The sequence below is a fragment of the Pongo abelii genome, chromosome 20, assembly GCF_028885655.2.
Source record: "Pongo abelii isolate AG06213 chromosome 20, NHGRI_mPonAbe1-v2.0_pri, whole genome shotgun sequence".
Classification (NCBI taxonomy): domain Eukaryota; kingdom Metazoa; phylum Chordata; class Mammalia; order Primates; family Hominidae; genus Pongo; species Pongo abelii.
Window position 1 is genome coordinate 64,964,464 of NC_072005.2, and position 15,640 is coordinate 64,980,103.

A 15,640-nucleotide genomic window follows, 5' to 3' on the forward strand; every position below is an offset into this window, starting at 1 on the left:
GATGCTCAGCAAATATATCATTCACACATATGAGGAGAGAGTAAGCATTTTCAGACCTGTTAGCATTCAGAATTTGTATTCTTTCTGGAAAAACTGCCCAAGAGAACATAATAGTAATTTCTCACAGTGCATGTATGAGCCATGTCCCCAGAAGACATCTAAAAGGACACTTATAGAAGCATTAGTCATAATGGGCCAAAACTGGATACAGCCCAGCAGTCCATCAATAATAAAATGTACAAACCAAATGTGGTACATCCATAGTGGAATACTACTCAGCAATTTACCAAACATGAACTATTGATACATGCAGCAACTTGGATGAATCTCAAACACATTATGTTGACTGAAAGGAGCGAGACACAGAAAACCATAGACTGTATGATTCCATTTATATGAAGTTTGAGGACAGAAAAAAAACTTATGATGATAATCAGGATAGTGGTTAACTCTGGGAGATATTAACCAGGAAGTGGTACAGGGTTTTGGAAATATATTTTCTGTTGACCTGTGTGATGGATTTTTATATATGGACATTATATATTTATATATTTAGACATATATAAAAAAACTCATCAAGCTGTGAAGTTGAGGACTTTATGCCTATATATATATGTTTATGTATATATATGTTTAAAGCTTATATAGTTTACATATATAAAGGTTATATATAAACTTTAATTAAATTAATTAAGTAATTAATTTTTTGAGACAACAGTCTCACTCTGTTGCCCAGGCTGGAGTGCAGTCGTGTGATCTCTGCTCACTCCAGCCTCTGCCTCCTGGGCTTAAGTGATTCTCCTGCCTCAACCACCTGAGGAGCTGGGATTACAGGCAAGCACCACCACACCTGGCTAGTTTTTGTATTTTTAGTAGAGACAGAGTTTCACCATGTTGGCCAGGCTAGTCTTGAACTCCTGACCTCAAGTGATCCTAATGCCTTGACCTCCCAAAGTACTGGGATTACAGGTGTGAGCCACCGTGCCTGGACTAAACTTTAATTTTAAAAGTTTTAAAACGGCCGGGCATGGTGACTCGTGCCTGTAATCTCAGCACTTTGGGAGGCCGAGGTGGGCAGATCACGAGGTCAGGAGATCAAGACCATCCTGGCCAACATGGTGAAACCCCGTCTCTACCAAAAAAATACAAAAATTAGCCGGGTGAGACGGCGCACGCCTGTAGTCCCAGCTACTTGGGAGGCTGAGGCAGGAGAATTGCTTGAATCCAGGAGGTGGAGGCTGCAGTGAGTTGAGATCACGCCACTGCACTCCAGCTTGGGCGACAGAGCGAGACTCTGTCTCAAAAATAAATAAATAAACAAACAAACAAACAAATGTTTTAGAACTATATGCAAGCTGGCCGGGCACAGTGGCTCATGCCTGTAATCCCAGCACTTTGGGAGTCCAAGATGGGCAGATCATGAGATCAAGAGATGGAGACCATCCTGACCAACATGGTGAAACCTCATCTCTACTAAAAATACAAAAATCAGCTGGGCATGGAGGTGAGCGCCTGAAGTCCCAGGTACTTGGGAGGCTAAGGCAGAAGAATCACTTGAACCCAGGAGGCAGAGGTTGCAGTGAACCGATATTGCGCCACTGCACTCCAGCCTGGCGACAGAGTGAGAGTCCATCTAAGGAAGGAAAGGAAAGGAGAGGAGAGGAGAGGGGAGGGGAGGGGAGAGGAGGGGAGTGGAGGGGACGGGAGGGGAGGGGAGGGAAGGGAAAGGAAAGGAAGAAGGGAAGAATAGAGGGAAGAGAGGAGGGAAGAGAGAAGGAAGGAGAGAAAGAAGGAAAGAGAGAAAGAAGGAAAGAAAGAAGGAAAGAAGACCTATATGCAAGCTGATGGGATGATAGGATCCAAAGGACTTATGCTGCCATTTTAAACAGTCTCAAAGACAAAACGAATGCCTCTGCCACTGCTGTGCTATGAGTCAGGATGCTTGCTGGGCTGGTAGCAGCTAACCCACCTCATCAGATAATTTTTATTCACATGCCTGGAGAGTTAGCCAGAATAGCTTCAGGATCAGTATGAGCCAGCAGTTCAACAATGTCTCCAAATACTCAATTTCCTTCCACCTTTTCCCTCAGTGGTCTGCAATATTGATTATTCTTAAATTGGCTCCCATTGACAGCCTTATGGCTCAGCTTTTTTTTTTTTTTTTTTTTTTTTTTTCTTGGAACGAAGTTTCACTCTTGTTGCCCTGGCTGGAGTGCAATGTCGCAATCTCGGCTCACTGCAACCTCTGCCTCCCGGGTTCAAGCGATTCTCCTGTCTCAGCCTCCCGAGTAGCTGGGATTACAGGCGCCCACCACCACGCCCGGCTAATTTTTGTGTATTTAGTAGAGACGGGGTTTCACCATGTTGACTAGGCTGGTCTTGAACTTCTGACCTCAGGTGATCCATCCACCTCGGCCTCCCAAAGTGGTGGGATTACAGGCATGAGCCATCATGCCTGGCCAACATGGCTCAACTTCTTTCAAGAGACTGGGCTTTTTTTTTCTGTATTAGTTTCCTATCACCACTGTAACAAATTACTACAAACTCAGTGTCTTAAAACAAGAGATAAGAGAAATATTAAAATAAGACAAATAGATCCTCTCATTTCTGGAGGCCGGAAGCATGAAATCCATACCTGGGCCAAATTCAAGCCTTGGAGGCTCCAGGAGAGAATTCATTCCTTGACTCTTCCAGCTTATGGTGGCTGCTGGCTTTTTTTTTTTTTTTGAGACAGAGTCTTACTCTGTTGCCCAGGCTGGAGTGCAGTGGTGTGATCTTGGCTCACTGTAATCTCCGCCTCCCAGGTTCAAGCTAGTCTCCTGCCTTAGCCTCCCGAGTAGCTGGCATGACATGCGCATCTCACCACATCCAAGTAATTTTTGTATTTTTATTTTTAATTTAATTTTATTATTTATTTATTTATTTATTTATTGAGACAGAGTCTTGCTCTATCACCCAGGCTGGAGTGCAGTAGCATGATCTCCGCTCACTACAACCTCTGCCTCCTGAGTTCAAGCCAGTCTCCTGCCTCAGCCTCCCCAGTAACTGGGGTTACAGGCGTGCAACACCACGCCCAGCTAATTTTTAAATTTTTAGTACAGACAGGGTTTCACCGTATTGGCCAGGCTGGTCTCAAACTCCTGACCTCGTGATCCACCCGCCTTGACCTCCCAAAGTGTTGGGATTACAAGCGTGATGTACCCCGCCTGGCCTATTTTTTTTTTATTTTTTTATTTTTTTGAGAGGAAGTCTTACTCTGTCACCCAGGCTGGAGTGCAGTGGTGTGATTTTGGCTCACTGCAACCTCCACCTCCCAGGTTCAAGCAATTCCCTGCCTCAGCCTCCCGAGTAGCTGGGATTACAGGCGCCTGCCATCATGCCTGGCTAATTTTTGTATTTTTAGTAGAGACAGGTTTTCACCATCTTGGCCAGGCTAGTCTTGAACTTCTGACCTCGTGATCCACCCGCCTCAGCCTCCCAAAGTGCTGGGATTACAGACATGAGCCACTGTGCCCAGCCAACTTTTGTATTTTTAGTACAGACGGGGTTTCATCATGTTGGCCAGGCTGGTCTCAAACTCCTGACTTCAGGTGATCTGCCTGCCTCGGCCTCCCAAAGTTCTGGGATTACAAGCATGAGCCACTGCACCCGGCCTGCTGGCATGTTTTGACTTGTGGCTGCACAGCTCCAGTCTCTGCCTCCACAGTCACATCACCTTCTCCTTTTCTGCGTATGTGTGGTCACATCTGTCTCTGCCTCCCTCTTGTAAAGATACACGTGATTACATGCACAATCCAGGATCATCTCCCCTCTCAAGATCTTTAAATACATATGCAGCCCGTCTCTATATAACGCAACATTCATAGGTTCCAAGAATTCAGGCCTGACATCTTTGGGGGACATTTTTCAGTCGAACATACTCTCCTAACTTTTAATCAAAGTCCTGGGCTTCACTCTCCGTTCATGTTCATTGCTTTGACACTTGTCATGGACAGGAGGGTGCCTTGCATTGACTGGCTTGGACCAGAGTGCTTGCATGCCCCTGGATTAATCACTGCAGCAACGGAGACAGAATGAGGCCAGTGGGCCATCCACTGGAGCTGAGATTGAGGGGAACCTTCACCCATAGCTGCCCAAAAGGGTATCTGGGGTGTTCTGAGGGTGTTGTGGGTTGTATCTGAGGAAAGGGATGAGTGGAAAGGTCTCACAAATGAATCTTTTTTTTTTTTTTTTTTTTTTGAGATGGCGTTTCACTCTTGTTGCCCAGGCTAGAGTGCAATGGCGCGATCTCAGCTCACCACAACCTCTGCCTCCCGGGTTCAAGTGATTCTTCTGCTCAGCCTCTCGAGTAGCTGGGATTACAGGCATGCGCCACCACGCCTGGCTAATTTTGTATTTTTAGTAGAGATGGGGTTTCTCCATGTTGGTCAGGCTGGTCTGAAACTCCCGACCTCAGGTGATTTGCCCACCTCAGCCTCCAAAAGTGCTGGGATTACAGACGTGAGCCACCATGCAGCCTCACGTGAAAAAGACTTTTCTCTCAATTTCTCAGTCTCTCTGTCTCTCTCTCTCTGTCATGTTTTGAAATTCTGGCTTCCCTCCTATACCCAAGGGAGAGCTCACACTTCTCCCTTACCTCAGCGGAATGCCATCTTTCCCTTCTAGCACCCATTCAACCCCATTCAATCCTCCACCAGGGTCCCCATGTCCTGGTAGCTGCTCCCTGGATGTTGGGACTTCACTCTGTTCCTTTTTTTTTTTTTTTTTAAGGAGACAAGGGTCTCACTCTGTTGCCCAGGCTGGAGTGCAGTGGCCTGATCATAACTCACTGCAGCCTTAATCTCCCGGGCTCAAGAAATCCTCCCACCTTAGACTCCTGAGTAGCTGGGATTACAGGCACATGTCACCATGCCCAGCTAATTTTTTAATTTTTTTGGTAGAGATGGAGTCTCACTATGTTGCCCAGGCTGGTCTTTAACTCCTGGCCTCAGGTGATCCTCCAGCCTCAGCCTCCTAAAGTGCTGGGATTGCAGGCATGAGCTATTGACCCTCAGTTCCAGATCTTTGCTGGCAGCAAGTCCAGAAACCTCCATCCACATCTGGTTTGTGGCCTTATAACTTAATGTGAGGAGAGGTCTCTGGGGTAGATGGGCTCCTCCCAAGCAGACTTTTGTGCCAGCTACTGTGGCTGTGCCACCCACCTTCATTGCAGCACAGTCCGGCGCCTTCTGCAGATGCCCAAAAAACCAGCTACACTCTTTTCCAGCTTTTCTCCAGCCAGGACATGGATGCATGTGTCAATCCTGGCTAAGAGGGTCAGAGCAAGTCAGCAACAGAGAAGTCTTCCGAAAATGTTGTATTACTTCTTTTTTTTTTTTTCCTGAGACAAAGTCTCACTCTGTTGCCCAGGCTGGAGTGCAGCAGCATGATCTTGGCTCACTGCAACCTCCACCTCCCGGGTTCAAGCAATTCTGCCTTAGCCTCCTGTGTAGCTCGGACTACAGGCGCACACCACCACGCCCGGCTAATTTTTTGTATTTTTAGTAGAGATGGGGTTTCACCGTGTTGACCAGGCTGGTCTCGAATGCCCGACCTCATGATCCGCCCACCTCAGCCTCTCAAAGTGCTGGGATTACAGGCGTGAGCCACTGTGTCTGGCCAAAATGTTGTATTACTTCTTTGTGGTAGGGAGAGTAATGCCCCCTTTCCTTCAGAGATGTCCTCATTCCAAACCCTGGAACCTATACATATGTTACCTTCGCATGGCAAAGGGGACACTGAAGATGCCATTAAGGATCTGTTTTTGTTTTAGAGACAGGGTCTCACTCTGTCACCCAGGCTGGAGTGCAGTGGTGTGATCACGGCTCACTGTAGCCTGGAACTCCTGGGCTCAAGCAATCCTCCTGCCTCAGCTTCCTGAGTAGCTGGGACCACAGATGCATGCCACCACACCCAGCTATTTTCGTTGTTGTTAAGACGGGGTCTTGCTCTGTTGCCCAGACCAGTCTCGAACTCCTTGGCTCAAGCGATCTTCCTGCCTCAGCCTCCCAAAGTGTTGGGATTACAAGTATGAACCTCCATGCCTGGCCAGATTCTTGAGATGGGGAGATTATTCTGGATTACTTGGGGTGGGCCCTATTTAATCAAATGTCTTTGTATAACTTGAGGCAGGAATCAGAGTAGATGATGTGATGATGGAATGAGAGATTTGAAGATGCTACACTGCTGGCTTTAAAAATGGAGGAAGGGGCCATAAGCCAAGGAAAGCAGGTAGTCTCTAGAAGCTGGAAAAGGCAAAGAAACGGATTCTCTCCTAGACCCCCCAGAAGGACCACAGTCCTGCTGCCATCTTTATTTTAGCCTAGTAAGACCCATTTTGGACTTCTGACCTCCACAGCTGTGAGACAATAAATTTGTTGTTGTTTTAAGACACAAAGTTTTGGTAATTTGTTACAGTGGCAATAGAAAGCAAATACACTTCCTGATGCCAACTTCTTCAGCCAAATGTTGCACGGCTACATGCTAGACGTGGAACTGTAATCACCATCTTAAGACTGCAAAGATGTGTGCCTCAGAAAGAACCGAGGCCTTACACTGGGGAGGGCCGAGCTAAAGGATGGACAGTGCCTGACTACAGCTCATACTTGAGCCCAGGGGTCAGCCCTAGAAGCCCTTACATCTGGATTTAATTACATTTTTTATTTTGTGATTTTTAGTTTTATTTGTGTTGAGACAGAGTCTCTGGAGTGTAGTGGTGTGACTACAGCCTCGACTTCCCAGGCTCAGGCGAGCCTCCCAACTCCGCCTCCCGAGTACCTGGGATTACAGGTGTACACCACCACACGCAACTAGTGTTTTGTTTGTTTTCGTAGGGATGGAATCTCACACAAAAAACTGGGCAAGTGTGTTCCCCAAGCTGGTCTTGAACTCCTGGGCTCAAGCGATCCTCCCACCTTGGCCTCACAGTGTTGGGATTACAGGCATGAGCCACTGTGCCCAGCCTGGACTTAATGAAAAAAAAAAAAAATTTTTTTTTTAGTCAGTCTTGCTCTGTCACCCAGGCTGGAGTGCAGTGGTGTAATCTCAGCTCACTACAACCTCTGCCTCCTGGGTTCAATTAATTCTTATGCCTCAGCCTCCCAAGAAGCTGGAATTACAGGCATGCATCATCACACCTGGCTAATTTTTGTATTTTTAGTAGAGAAAGGTTTTTGCCATATCGGCCAGGCTGGTCTTGAACTACTGACCTCAAGCAGTCCACCCACCTCAGCCTCCCAAGTGCTGGGATCACAGATGTGAGCCACTGTGCCCAGTCAGTGAAATTTAAGATCATGAATGGTGGCATATTGTCACTTCTGCCAAAACTACACCTTACACGATAACCCTTTCTTGCTCCCCACCAGCTTCTGCTCTCAAGTCTCGTTTGGTCATGCTAAGCCAGTTTTTGGGGACTCCTAGGAGCAGCCATCACAGGTAACCATTTCTGCTGGCTCAGGATGGCCCCTGCTGCCCTGACTCAGAGACACTTCCTGCAAGGCAGACATCTCATGCAGAGCAGAGGCCACTGCAGTCAGAAGGAAGGGCCTGGTAGCCTCAGAGGCACAGCCAAGGGGCTGCAACGATGGAAAGGAGATATTCCACAAGTCCAAGGGTGTGACATGGAAGCACACTCTGGGATGTGGTGGACTCAAGTGATCCATGCAGATGTGGATGCTGTCTCTCTCTCTTTCTCTGTTCTTCATAGAGTGTGTCATGGGTCCTCTCTGGGTGAAAATAGGTGCCCAGAATTAATCACACACTTCCATTCAAAATAAACTGTGCCAACTTGCTGAACCACAAAATGATTCCCTCACCATGGCCCCTAAAGAACTCCGTGATAAGAACCGTATGCTATTGATGGCTCTGAAGTCTAAATTTATTGGCAAAAGCAAAGAACATGCCTGAACTAGTCATTTCTGCAGGCGTTTCTCCTTAAGATGAGTTTGAAGCCAATTGGTTATCTGAAGAATAGCAATCAGTTCTTTCTCACACTGGAGGAGGGGGAAGCACTAAAGAAAGTTCAAGGGTCAAGCCTCCCAAAAGGCTCTGTTGTAATCCTATGTGCTCTTTCATTGTATCTAGTGATGAATTTGGGTAACTGACACTTTACTCATTGGCCATCCATCCTCGAACTTGATAAGCATTTTCATTTATGTAAGTTTACTTGTAATTCTTCCAAAACTTATCTTCACATTTCCCAACAAACTAATTTCAGACATTTTGTTTTTATGATTCTACTGTGAAAGGAACCTCCATTTCAACATACTTGTTGCAGGTATAGATTTTGTGCATTGCTTTGTGGTGTTGATTTGTCCATCTTTTTTATTCTGCCTGGCTTATTGTATCTTGATTTTTAAAGTTTTCAATTGGGTTTTTAAAGTATGTTAATATTAATAAATGCATTTCTAGGTTTCCTTTCCAAGTCGTTACAGCACTTAGGTCTATTTCATGTCAGGTTGATTTATTTATTAAGGCAAGGTCAAGCTCTGTCGCCCAGGCTGGAGTGCAGTGGCATAATCAGGGCTCACTGCAGCTTCAACTTCCTTAGCTCATGATCTTCCTACTTCAGCCTCTTGTGTAGCCAAGACTATAGGAGTGTGCCACCACACCCAGCTACGTTTTTTGCTTTTTTAATACAGACGAGGTTTTGCTATGTTGCTCATGCTGGTCTTGAACTCCTGAGCTCAAGTGATCCTCCCACCTTGGCCTCCCAAAGTGCTGGGATTATAGGTATGAGCCTGGCCTCATACTTTATTTGTAGTAACAAGAATATCTGGAAAATGTTCAACATTGCTGAGAGCAGATTTCTTTCATTTTCGATGTGTGTATCCTCCATGGTTATTGAATAGAGGAGTAAACAAGAAAAAGACCCAAGAAGAGAGACGGGAGTCAGTTCTCATCAGAGAAGAAAAGGTCGATTTCCTAAGGCAGGAAATATTGAGATGGGTTGTGTTCAGGACTAGCAAGAGGTGTGCGGCTGGCTTGTTCCTTGTCTACATCCTACTGGCCTAAAGAAAAGATGCCCCACACTAAGGACAGCAAGAGGGAAAGAGTGAGCCTCATCCTCCGTGACTTCAGTGGGCAGCTTAACCAGCACCAGAAAAGACCTATACTTGAAGATTTTCTTTGTGAGAAAATGGCGTTGGTTATTTGGGTTTTTATTTATTTCCAACCAAACATGCCTTAACGGACACAGGGTGCAAAGGCGTGTACTAGATTATTCCCAACCTGCCTCACTGGTTTGTCCGGCATTCTGTGGACTTCCTGCATTCCTCTTTGAGGCAGGCCGTTTTCTGGAGGTTGTTTGTGATTGGCCTCTGCTCAGAGCCCAAATTCTTAGCCTTTCCCCCATGTGTTATGTCCAGTGTGGATTATCTTGATGGTGAGTTTACCTTTGATGTTGGGGAAAACAGGCAAATGAGCAGCAGTAACCAAAGAGCCTCTTTTCTGGGAAAAAAGCTATGACATTAATAATTTATAGTTCAAATGCACATTAATTTATCCACACTTCTGCAACCTTACGTTCCCAAGCTCTCAGAAGTTCAAAGAGGTGTCCTCAAAGCTCACATTTCAAAAATGGGAAGACACATCTTTCTTCTTTTTAAAAATGATTTTAAAATGTGTCCCCCTTTACATGGAACAATTTGAGATGCTCTGTGTGATGCAACAGAGCCAGAGAATGATGAGTGGAGATCAAATCCTGGGTCCATGATTCAGTTGCACAGCTGGCTTAGGACTCAGTTGAACACCACTAGCTGCCATAATGATCCAGCTGCCTTAATGGTTTGGGCCAACTTATAGCTTTACATATTTTGTTCTTAGTCATATGTTGTTTATTTATTTATTATTTATTCATTTATTTATTTTGAGATGGAGTCTCACTGTGTTGCCCAGGCTGGAATGCAGTGGCACAAACTTGGCTCACTGCAAGCTCCACCTCCCGGTATCATGCCATTCTCCTGTCTCAGCCTCCCAAGTAGCTGGGACTACAGGCGCCCGCCACCATGCCTGGCTAATTTTTGTATTTTTAGTAGAGACGGGGTTTCACCGTGTTAGCCAGGATGGTCTCGATCTCCTGACCTCATGATCTGCCCGCCTCGGCCTCCCAAAGTGCTGGGATTACAGGCGTGAGCCACTGTGCCCGGCCATATGTTGTTTAATTTAAACCAACAGTAGACCATTGATTAAAAAAAGCATATGGGGCCAGGGGCAGTGGCTCACTCCTGTAATCCCAGCACTTTGGGAGGCCAAAACTGGCAGATCACCTGAGGTCAGAAGTTCGAAACTAGCCTGATCAACATGGTGAAACCCCGTCTCTACTAAAAATATAAAAATTAGCTGGGCGTCGTGGCATCTGCCTGTAATCCCAGCTATTAGGGAGAATGTCGCAGGAGAATCGCTAGAACCCGGGAGGCGGAGGCGGAGGTTACAGTGCCATTGCACTCCAGCCTGAGCAACAAGAGCGAAACTCCATCTCAAAAAAAAAAGCACATGGAAAAATATTAATATATTTAAATAACTCAGTATCTCAATAAACCTATGCCTGACTATGTGGAATATATATATATATTTATTTGAGATGGAGCCCCCTTTAGTAGAGACGGGGTTTCACCAGGTTGGCCAGGTTGGTCTCAAACTCCTGACCTCAGGTGATCCACCCACCTCAGCCTCCCAAAGTGCTGGGATTACAGGTGTGAGCCACCGCACCTGACCCTATGCGGACTATATTAAGAGAGAAAAAGTAAAAATTAAACTTTGCAATTGAATGAAATAACTACTATTTCTAAAACACACATTTTCACTTATGATCCATAATGCCTTCTATGCAATTCAAAATTCCAGATATTTTCTAACAGAAAATTTCTCCCTGTTATGGGTCTGCAAAATTTACATGAACAAGGCTATTTATATTTTGTCTCTCTTCCACCTAGTATAAATCTTCTTGTATTTTGCTACAGATATACTCATGTGTTTGATGGCCAGGTGCTACCTCAGACTTCTTAGGGGTTTACATACTGTATAGTGCAAATACATTACCATCGTACTAAAATCCAAATGATCGTGAATTCCAAAATACATCTGGCCCAGAAGGTTTTGAACAAGCAATCAAGGCACTGTCTAAATCCAACAACGATAAATAACATTTTTTCAACATTTTACATGTTTAATAGTTAACATTTCTTCAGAAGTCATTTTTTTTTACAAATTACAATAAACAGCATATTTAATTTGCTAAACAGGAAAAAGAGTATGCAATTATTAAAAGTTGAATTAAAATGGCTCTCATAAATCAATCTTCAATAATATACTTATATAAAACCATCTTTAGGTTGGGCGCAGTGGCTCACGCCTGTAATCCCAGAACTTTGGGGAGCCGAGGTGGGCGGATCACCTGAGGTCAGGAGTTCGAGACCAGCCTGGCCAACATGGCAAATCCCCATCTCTACTAAAAATACAAAAATTAGCTGGGCATGGTGGCACGCCCAGCTACTCAGGAGGCTAAGGCAGGGAGAATCCCTTGAACCCGGGAGGCAGAGGTTGCAGTCGAGGTGAAATTGCGCCATTGCACTCCAGCCTGAGCGAAAGAGCGAGACTCTGTCTCAAAACAAAAAAAAAAAAAAAAAAATCTTTGGCCAGGCATGGTGGCTCACGCCTGCAATGCCAGCACTTTGGGAGGCCGAGGTGGGAGGATTGCTTGAGTCCAGGAGTTCAAGACCAGCACTGACAACACACTGAGACCTCATCTCTACACAAATATTTATTAAAAATTAGCCAGGTGTGGTGATGCACACCAGTAGTCAGTCCTAGCTACTTGGAAAGCTGAGATGGGAGGAACACTTGAGCCCAGGAGGTTGGGCCAGCAGTAAGCCATGACTGCAGCACTGCTCTCCAGCCTGGGTGACAGAACAAGAACCTGTCTCAAAAACAAATCCTTTTAATAAAAAATCAGGTTTTATCCTATACCACATAAATAGAAAGAAATCATTAGAAGAATTTCCACCCGTCTGGGCAACATGGTGAGGTTTCTGTCTCTACAAAAAAGTACAAAAGAGGCCGGGCGGGGTGGCTCATGCCTATAATCTCAGCACATTGGGAGGCTGAGGTGGGCGGACTGCCTGAGGTCAGGAGTTCGAGACCAGGCTGGCTAATATGGTGAAACCCCGTCTCTACTAAAAATGCAAAAATTAGCCAGGCGTGGTGGCACACGCCTGTAGTCCAAGCTACTTGGGCAGCTGAGGCAGGAGAATCGCTTGAACCCAGGAAGCAGAGGTTGCAGTGAGCCGAGATTGCGCCACCTCACTCCAGCCTGGGCGACAGAGCAAGACTCTGTCTCAAAAAAAAAAAAAAGCCAGGTATGGTGGCGTGCACCTGCAGTCCCAGCTATTTGAGAGGCTAACTTGGGCGGATCACTTGGGCCCAGGAAGTGGAGGCTGCAGTGAGCTGTGATCACACCAGTGGGCTGTGATCGCATCAATGCATTCCAGCCGGGGTGACAGAGCAAGACCCTGTCACAAGAAAAAAAAAAAGAAAGAAAAAAAGAATTTCCAAGGGGGTTTGCTTCCTTGAGATTAAGGGCCTACATCAAACTTGAAGATGAAGGGCTAGACGTATCCCTATTCAAATCCAGAACAAAACAAGACTATTAGTAAACATGACTACTTAACATAGCTCTGTCATACTAGCTAGGACTATACAATGTTAATTTTTTAAAGTTGAAATATGGAAAAAAGATATCAAATTACTTATTAATTGGGGATAGTGTTGTATCTATAATAGACAAGAAAAATCCAAGGAAATATTATTAGACTATAAGATATCTGCACAGTCTCTGAGTAAATACTCCTATGCCAAAATCAACACACTAATAGCAACAACAATTTAACAATGTGTAGCCTGAGGTTGGATCCTCCACAGTGACCAATAAAACCAACAACCCGTGGAACAAGTTTAGCAGGCAGTGTACACGACCACCACAGGGAGGCAGAGGGCTGCTGAGACCTGCCAGGAAGTACCAAGAAAGAGTACACAAGGCCCTGAGCACCGAGGGAGATCATTAGGGCCCTCAGGTCCCAAGAAGACAAGACCATACCAGGACCTGGGATCTAAGGAAGATAAGAAAACACCAGATGTCCGTCCTTGAGGAAGCCAAGAGAATACCTCCTTGTCCTGAGCTCCCAAGGAAGATGAGAACACCCTGGGCCCAAGGATGGGTGGCACACACCAGGTCCTGGACAGCTACAGACTTAGGTTTCCTCTCCCTAGACATGAGCACCTCAGCTTCCAGGAGCAAACTGGACCACAGGGGGACACTAGGCAGAGGATCCTGCTCCTCCTCCCCAATGCCTGGGGTAGTTAGCCCTGATCATCTCTCCAGAACTAAGGTGGACGTTTGGCCTCATTCCCATCACACTTGCGGTCCACCTAGTCTTCCCTCCTACCCCTTGCACACCCCTGACCTTCCTACTCCCTTCCTCTAATCCCCAGAACTAGGGTGGACGTTTGGCCACGTTCCCATCACACTTCCGGTCCTCCGAGTTTCCCTCCCCTCCCTGACCTTGAGTGGACACTTGGCCCTGTCCACCCTCACTTCCAGGCAGGACCCATCTCCCAGAAACAGGTGCCGTCAGTCCCAACTCCTACACACTTCCGGCTCTCCCAGTCCTCCCCTTCTTTCTCGCCTTTGAAACTGGTGGAACTTCAGTACCTCTCCCCACTCCCCCCGCGACTTCCGTCTTCCAGTCGCCCCCGCTTCCCCAAAAGTTGCGTGGACTCTAGCCCCGCCTCCTACATGCTCCCCGCCCTCCCTGTCCCCGCCCCTCCACCCAGATGGACGGCCAGTTAGGCCCGCCCCCTGCACTTCCGGCCCTACCCGCTCTTCCTCTTCTCAAGGGACGTCATAATTAATCCCGCCCCCACCGCCACCCAACCAAGCATCACCCACTCCAGCACTTCCGGCCTGACCCCTGTCCAGCTCCTTTCCTTTCTCCAGCTTCTTCTCTGCCCCAAGAGTGGTAGTCTTCGTGGCAGGGCACGACTCTCTCCCAGCTCGGGTCGCCGCCCACATTAGTGTGGGGCCCTGCGGCCTAGCGTCCCTCACCAGAGGCCTCCCCTTGCCCAGCTGGACCGCCAAGGGACATCGACGAGTACCCTCCTCCTGCTGTCCCCGGCTTCGCCTGCCGCCCCTAACCGGCCAGCCAAGATGGCCGCCGCTGGGTGAAGCGAGCTGGCGCGCCGCGGGGGCGTCTGGGAGTTGTAGTCCGGGACGGCGGGCTGACGCACTTCGCCGCCGGCCGACGGGCGCCATTGTGCGGCGCGCGCCGGGTGAGTGCCGCGCGAGACCTGCGTCCGTCGGGGGCTGTGCTGGGCGGGTCCGGAACCGTTAGTTGGGGGCGAGCGCGGCTTCTGCATTTCCCGCCGGGCTCGGGTACCCTGAGCCGGCCGTGCCTGCAGTCCTCCCGCCGCTCTGTGGGATGGGGTCGGTGACCCGGAACCCCGAAGGGAGACAGTGCTTTCGGGGCGCCAGGGTGGAGAGAACAGATCGCCTCCGGGAGCGTGGGGTCTGGGCCAGGGAGGCGATCCCCTCCGATGCGCGGGACAGAGTAGGCTCGGTGTCTTCTCGGGGAGGGGAAAACTGGTCCTATCCAGTCCTGTGGGAGTCCTATGACTCACTCTGGGCGTTTTCCAGTTTGGGTGGACTTGTCATTTCCCGCTGAGGGAGCCGTTCCTGGGCGGAGGCTGCGGTAGCTCCCCAGCGGACCCCTTACGCCTCTCCCTCCCCTCCCAACTTCGGTTTTCTCAGGACTCTGCCCACTTCCACCAAAGACACAGTGAGAAGGAGGAAACTATGGCCTCAAGGCTTCCGACGGCCTGGTCCTGTGTGAGTAGAGGCTTCCTTCGGCTTTTGAGTCCGCTGCTGCACCTGGGGGGATGCGGATGGTGGTGAGATACCACCTTCCCTGAGATACCCCCATCCTCCAGAGCACCTCGGGGAGGGGGTAGAGATTGGTTGGGCATGAGAGATCCTGCGTGATGGTGGAACCGCAGGTTGCTTGATTTTCCAAGGGTAGTTAGAATAGACACCAGATTGTAGGGGCTTCTGAAGGCCAGGTTAAGGCTCTTCTTTGTATCCTTTATACTGGGAAGAGTAATTGACAGGTCTTTTGTTTGTTTGTTTTTTGTTTTTTGAGATGGAGTCTCCCTCTGTCGCCCAGGCTGGAGTGCAGTGGCGCGATCTTGGCTCACTTCAACCTCCGCCTCCTGGGTTCAAGTGATTCTCCTGCCTCAGTCTCCCTGAGTAGCTGGGACTACAGGCGTGTGCCAGCATGCCCAGCTAATTTTTTTTTTTTTTTTTTTTGTATTTTTTGTGGAGACGGGGTTTCACCATGTTGGCCAGGCTGGTCTCGAACTCTTGACCTAAGGTGATCCGCCCATCTCGGCCTCCCAAAGGTCTATGCAGGGATCAGGCTTATGTTTAGATTTCAGCAGATAAATTGGCATCAAGCAAGAGGTGACAGCAGCAGAATTCAATAACAAGTAGAAAAGACAGGTAAGGCTGGATCTCTGACAGGTGAAGGAGATAGAAAGAAGCATCAGGGCCCTG

The 15,640-nt window shown here is 47.7% G+C and overlaps 1 protein-coding gene across 4 annotated transcripts in view; it reads left to right on the forward strand.

The window, feature by feature from the left end:
• The first annotated feature begins 14,227 nt into the window (after positions 1 to 14,227).
• ZNF274 (zinc finger protein 274) overlaps positions 14,228 to 15,640 on the forward strand; it is a 30,276-nt gene continuing 28,863 nt past the window's right edge. The window contains exons 1-2 of one of the 4 annotated variants that reach the window (XM_054541318.2): positions 14,228 to 14,361; positions 14,840 to 14,917. Coding sequence is in view for 2 of the 4 variants with exons in the window: in XM_054541317.2 (XP_054397292.2) it covers positions 14,511 to 14,639; positions 14,840 to 14,917 (207 nt within the window). In the remaining 2 variants the exon portion in view is untranslated. The other 3 variants (XM_002829899.6, XM_063720359.1, XM_054541317.2) reach the window with 3 other exon arrangements.